We start from the raw sequence: 6,652 nt of genomic DNA, 5'->3' as shown, positions 1-6,652 counted from the left end.
CTTGAAAAAGCTGCTCAACTGAACACTGTTAACCAGACATGGTTTTATGAAAAATCTGTTTTTATGATTATATATATTTTCTTGTATTTTCACAGATTATTGAGAGATATTTTAACGTTGATAAAAAAAAGGTTTGTTGCAATTGAGATTAGGATTTTTATTTTTTTGACGCTTGCATTAAATAATTTAAGATCTATACATGCACTAATTAAAATTAAAGTCAAAAAATATTATTTTGGAGTAGAAATTGCATAAATACTGTTCATTTGGATCTAGTGCATTAAGATCAGCTGGTCAATGGAGGGGTTTGTACAAGGCAGGAGGAAGAGATTCTAATCTGCACTATGCTTCCTCCCCGAGGGACAGGGCTGGCCACGTGCATAACAAATCAGCCCCCCTCCTCTTTGGTTATGTCCACTGTCCACTTGGCTGAGCCAATAGAAAGAAAAGACTTAGTCTGATAAATAGGCACCATTGCACCTGGGGGAACAAACTGAGTTGCTGCATCTGTGATTCAACAATTGGTTTATTCAGCGGGGTGGGGGGGGGGGGGTCAGCCCATTTTGCTTAATAAAGATCAGTGAAGGAAGTGAACCATAATCCTGTAATGAGGAGAGAAGAGTGTGGCCCATTTACGTGGGCACAGACAAGCCTGTGCTTGTCCTGTTTCACAGGAATAGATTGCTGGACCCTATAGTCCTTCTGTAATGACCCCTCTTGTTAGCTTCAGAGATTCATGGCAGTTCCTCAGAGATAAAAACTTGTGGATGTACCAGTGAAATAGCCTTGATTGGTCTTCTCTTAACCTTGTCGGGTTCAGATAATACTGTTAATGACACTGCACTAGAACTAAACCAAAAGTTATCCGTTGTACTTCACTTCTTGATATCGGAAGGTGTTTCTAATGTTTTGTCTACCCCCCCCATTTACACACATAATAAGAACATTTTAATATAATGCACATTGAATACATCTCCATGAAAAACGACCACAGTGTTGAATCAACACCTGCCTGACTTACATTATTCTTCAAGTGTACAATGAACCAGAAGTGTATACATCCAATTTAAAAAGGCCTTACAACCATATAATAGCGTGTATATCAATCAAGTTTTTTTGAAGATGCTCTATTTTATTGTATTTGTTATGTAATTAAACATACATTTAACTAAAAACAAACGACCTGTTATCTCAGATACTTGATACCTCTTATTTGATATTTGTTTGAATATTATTTGGTGGGAAATGCTTTCTGAGACAGATCTCATTTTGTGAAACTATTTGGAATTAATATGAGTTATTGAGCCTCTAACTCTTAGAATAACTTCTTCAAAAGACAAAAAAAAAAGGATTTTCTTAAATGTTTTAAAAATAGTTCCACATATTTATGATTTTTCCTTCACTTTCTGTGAGATGTATTTGCCACAGCAGCCCTGTTATCAGTCCACTGGTTCATAACTTTAGGGTATGAAATATTTATCAGCCCTGGGACTCATAAACACATCTTCAGTGGGATGCCATGATTTCACGCTATACCACAAACATTTTAAGGCATCAGATGCACTGCCTGTCATAGACTGTCATTTTTGGTGTGTTAATAATATATCTTGCTTACTCCGGCAGACATACTTTGGCACTCATGGCGCATAAATAGGTAAATAACGCGGATAACCTTACAGCTGACAGTAGAAAAATTATCTTTATAACCCTAGTACTTTTATCTTTATTCTTCTTGTTCATATACATCAGAAACAGTCAGAGTCCATCTATTTTAATCAAATAAAGGCCCATGTCACACTACAAACACATCACTTTGCTCACAGCGCTCCTCAGATTGTCCTAATTAAGAGCTGTCTAATTAAATTACAGCCTTGAGTTAACCAATGACAATGCGTGTTTCATTAGCAAAGCAGGGAGACTGAAGGAAAGAAAATCATTTCTTATTGCAGGATGATGTCAATTGGCTAATGTGCTGCCTTCAGTACCAGAAGTCATAGCAAGGCGTTTTCATAATTGTAGATTAGGGAAGGTGCATGCAAAAGCTTGTGATATAGGTTGAGCTAATAGTGGCTTCTTATCGAGCTATGCAGATCGAGAATTGCATCTCGCCAGCGAGTGATCTCTCCAAGAAATTTATGAATGTGGGCAGTGGCTTTTCTAGCTCCGATGGATCAGAGCTTTCGTTGCAGGACCATCCTATTATATCTGCAAGTGACAACCTGGAGAGAAGTTCACCTCTGAAAAAAAACTCTGGAGAGATGACGAATCAGTCAGAGGCAGACCATTTTCCCGACTCCAAGGACGCATCAGGGGACGTCCAGAGGGGCAAACCTTCTCCTGGTCTACACGGAGTCTCTGACATCCGTCATAATTTCGATGGATCTGCAGGAGAAAGGTACATCTTTTCTCCATCTACCCATCCACAGTCAGTCTCAGCCGCTCCCAGTGCCATGTTCCCTTACCCGACTCAGCATGGACCAGCGCACCCAGCTTTTTCTATTGGAAGTCCCAGCCGTTACATGGCCCATCACCCGGTCATAACTAATGGAGCTTACAACAGCCTTCTGACCAACACTTCTCCTCAAGGCTACCCGACAGCGGGCTACCCCTACGCGCAACAGTATGGACACACTTACCAAGGAGGGGCTTTTTACCAGTTTTCCACGGCGCAAGCAGGACTGGTTCCGGGGAAAGCGCAGGTGTATTTGTGCAACAGGGCCTTGTGGCTGAAGTTTCACAGACACCAAACAGAGATGATCATCACAAAGCAAGGACGGTAAGTGTGCGAATGTTTTGGCTACATAAGTGTGAAGCTTTTATTTTCAAAGTTAGAAAATCAATGTGTAATAACATCGAATCACTATTTCCATAAATAAAAAAAGATAACGGACTCAAGGCACAAACAAAAACAAAAACGGAAATCATGAGGCGTTTTCTAAATCTGTTTCTTCTTTTTTGTTTCCACAGACGAATGTTCCCATTTTTAAGCTTCAACATTTCTGGCCTTGACCCAACTGCTCACTACAATATATTTGTGGATGTAATACTTGCTGATCCAAATCACTGGCGATTTCAAGGAGGCAAGTGGGTGCCATGTGGAAAAGCAGACACAAATGTAATAGGTACTATAATGAATTCATTCCTACATTTATTTTGCAATTAACATTTGGAATTCCATATCAAAACTATGTTTATTTTGAAACATTTTGACCACTTTTAGACACTCAGGCAAATCCTGGCAAACGAATACATTTTTTCATGAGAAAATATGTTATGTGTTTTAATTTTCTGTATTTCTGCGAATTCTTTTTTTCTTTTTTTAGGTAATAGGGTTTATATGCATCCGGACTCACCAAACACCGGAGCGCACTGGATGCGTCAAGAAATATCATTTGGAAAGCTAAAGCTTACAAACAACAAGGGTGCCTCAAACAACACGGGACAGGTAATGTCACAACATTGCTATGATTATAAATATTTTTGGATTATTTATGTAATATAATGATTTTCCTGTTCTTTTTTAATAGATATCAAATTATGATTTTCATCTAAAATGGTTCCTTACTCGTATAATCTACAGCGCAACATCAATAGTGCTGCGTTATTTACGATCATCTTAAAATAAAGATAACATCAAGCTAAATCACTTCAGCATTCTGCTTTAAGCATCTATGCAAAGTTTGAAGCTGAGTTTCCGTTTTTAATTGGATCTCCAGATGGTGGTTCTCCAGTCTCTCCACAAGTACCAGCCCAGGCTCCATGTGGTGGAAGTAAACGAGGATGGGACAGAGGACACCAGCCAAACAGGAAGAGTCCAGACTTTCACCTTCACAGAAACGCAATTCATCGCCGTCACAGCTTACCAGAATACCGATGTACGACCACTTCATATTACACAAACCCCCCCGAACAACTTTCTTACGTATTTTAATAAATTAGATATTGCTGAAAAAAGAAGAAAAAAAATTGCTACATTTTCAAACAGGCTAATAGTTTATTTTTAATTTATTTTCAAACTATGATATAAAACATTGCGGATTTAAATAGGAATCATGAAAATTAATAAGAAATATTATTTTTGAGATTGACCCTGCAGTCCCTTGTTTTTCTAATCAATGCATTATTTTTCCACAGATCACGCAACTGAAAATCGACCACAATCCGTTTGCTAAAGGATTTCGGGACAACTATGACACGTAAGATTTTCCTTTATTAATATAAAAAACTCTGTACTTTTATTCGATTGTATTTGTGTTAAGGGTAGCCTATTTATTTTATTTGATGCTGGTGTAATTTGCTTCCATAAAACTCTTAATCAACAACCAGATTACTTCTTATTATAACGATTAAATGTGCTTCTATATTTCTGATATATATATATATATATATATATATATATATATATATATATATATATATATATATATATATATATATATATATATATATATCCAAAATAGCCTCATAAGATAACAAAAAACAAATTGAATGTTTTTGTACTTTTGAATTGACTCCAGCTGAAGCGAGGAATTTGCCATTCGTGCATGTATTTGTTCACGATTGTAACAGACATTTACCCGTAAAATTCATATGTGAAACAAATGAACTAAGCGATAGCTTTTTGGCAATGAAACTTTGCATGTATCTATATTTTTAATGATTTCTCTAAAGCAGTGGGCCTCTTTGGAAACACTCCACTTGCGTAAAGATTAGGTTTGATGCCATACATGTTTTAAAATCATACAATTCTCTCTTGAAAGGCAGATTTCTTTCCCCCCATATATGAGACATGAGAATCCCCATAATACATAAATTGATGAATATTGGCCTACATTTCTTTGACTTCTAGAGAACCAGCTATAGTGCACAGTTGAGTCACTGAATTGTTTCTCTGTTTTTCTCTCCATCTTTTCAGTGTCTACACAGGCTGCGACATCGACCGCCTAACTCCATCACCGGGTGACTCTCCGCGTTCACAGATCGTGCCGGGTGCGAGATATGCCATGCCTAGCTCTTTCCTGCAGGACCAATTTGCCAGCACTTATGCCAAATCTCGCTTTCACCCTGGCGTGGGGACTTGTCCTGGCACGGAGCGCAGCGTCCCACTCGGCAACAGCTTGCTGTCCCCGCAGCAAACCGACGAGCCCACTGTTGCCACCCCCCCGCAGCGATGGTTTGTCACCCCTGCCAACAACCGACTGGACTTTGCTGCCTCGGCATACGACGCCGCTGATTTCGCCGGTAACGCGGCCACCTTGCTGTCCTACGCAGCGGCCGGAGTGAAGGCTCTTCCCCTGCCGACTGCAGGCTGCTCCAACCGGCCTCTTGGCTATTACGCAGACCCGTCAGGCTGGGGAGGACGCACTCCGCCGCAGTACTGTGGCGTAAACAGCAAATCCAGCGCGGTCTTTTCCTGCTGGCCCGCTAACTCTATCGCTGGCAGAGCGGGCACCAACTACCTGACTGAGGAGGGCGACTCCATCCCGACAGAGAGGTCACCGATCAACGGCTTGGAGGAGACCAAACCCAAAGACATGACATCAGAGTCGAGCTGGATAGAGACGCCGTCCTCCATTAAGTCCATTGATTCGAGCGACTCTGGTATCTTTGAACAGGCGAAAAGGAGGCGAATCTCACCTTCTGCCACGCCGGTTTCAGAGACAGTGTCCCCATTAAAATCTGAGCTGCTGGCACCGAGAGAGTGTGAGAAAAACTGCACAAAGGACATTGGTTATTACAGTTTCTATCCTCACAGTTAAAACAACAAGAAAAGTGATTCTATCTATCTATCTATCTATCTATCTATCTATCTATCTATCTATCTATCTATCTATCTATCTATCTATCTATCTATCTATCTATCTATCTACAGGTTAATCAATAAAAATAAAAATAAAAAGATGTAAAGGACTGTCACAGTTAATGGCCAAAGTGTAAATTCCTCCATGGCTTGGGCGCCTTGTTTCAAGAAAACACTGTAATTGTGAATATGTTGTACATAATATTGAACCTTTGGTGATAGTGATTGGATGTACACAGAATAGATCAAATCGGATTCATAAGTAGGCAAGTGTTTCAAAAATCTCCTCTGTTAGCCTAAACTGTTAGTAAGAATAATATCGAGATTATTGTACATGAAATGTTCTTGTGTAGCATATGCTGGCATATTAATCCCTGTCAGCGAAAAAAATATGTATTTTGTACTTTATCAAACTGTAGGCTACCAAAAGTTTATGACGATCACTGCTACATTCATGATACCTGTGGTTAAATAAGTTATAAATGTTGGTAATGTAGACTTGGAGTCTTATTTTCGTTTCCTTTTTTATTTATTTAAAATGGTTATTTTCCATAGCCTGTATGCTATGCTGTTGTGAAAATCTCTGTATCTGCTGTAATGTGATTGAAACCTAATAAATGATGTTATCGTCAGGACAATTAATTCATTAAAAAAATGTTTATCATGCTCCTATTAAAATAATAAGCATTTAAACTGTCTTTGAACAGACAAATCCATTATTTGACTTTTGAACGCATCATCATGTTTCCAATAATTCAAAGCGGTTATATCAGGACACTGTGAAGAAATATTTGAATCTCACAATGATAATTTATAAATGATCCCAATCAGATGATTCTTAAGATGAGAAAC

At 38.8% G+C, this 6,652-nt stretch overlaps 1 protein-coding gene across 1 annotated transcript; it reads left to right on the top strand.

The window, feature by feature from the left end:
- Positions 1-2,073: 2,073 nt before the first annotated feature.
- tbr1b (T-box brain transcription factor 1b) lies at positions 2,074-6,429 on the top strand. Its single transcript, XM_029459088.1, has 6 exons — positions 2,074-2,776; positions 2,968-3,122; positions 3,324-3,445; positions 3,717-3,875; positions 4,135-4,196; positions 4,916-6,429. Exons 1-6 carry the CDS (start codon positions 2,085-2,087, stop codon positions 5,757-5,759), a joined length of 2,034 nt encoding a protein of 677 aa, XP_029314948.1. The 5' UTR covers positions 2,074-2,084; the 3' UTR covers positions 5,760-6,429.
- Positions 6,430-6,652: the final 223 nt, after the last annotated feature.

The sequence above is a fragment of the Cottoperca gobio genome, chromosome 21 (genome assembly GCF_900634415.1).
Source record: "Cottoperca gobio chromosome 21, fCotGob3.1, whole genome shotgun sequence".
Taxonomy (NCBI): Eukaryota; Metazoa; Chordata; class Actinopteri; order Perciformes; family Bovichtidae; genus Cottoperca; species Cottoperca gobio.
This window is presented reverse-complemented; position numbering and strand designations above follow the sequence as displayed.

What these genes read in the sequence shown, in the direction of transcription:
- tbr1b (XM_029459088.1), top strand. Translation starts at nt 2,085, where the DNA reads ATGCAGATCGAGAATTGCATCTCGCCAGCGAGTGATCTCTCCAAGAAA. An exon ending in AGCAGACACAAATGTAATAG is followed by an intron (nt 3,123 to 3,323) that starts GTACTATAATGA and finishes TTCTTTTTTTAG; the next exon opens with GTAATAGGGTTTATATGCAT. An exon ending in TTTCGGGACAACTATGACAC is followed by an intron (nt 4,197 to 4,915) that starts GTAAGATTTTCC and finishes CCATCTTTTCAG; the next exon opens with TGTCTACACAGGCTGCGACA.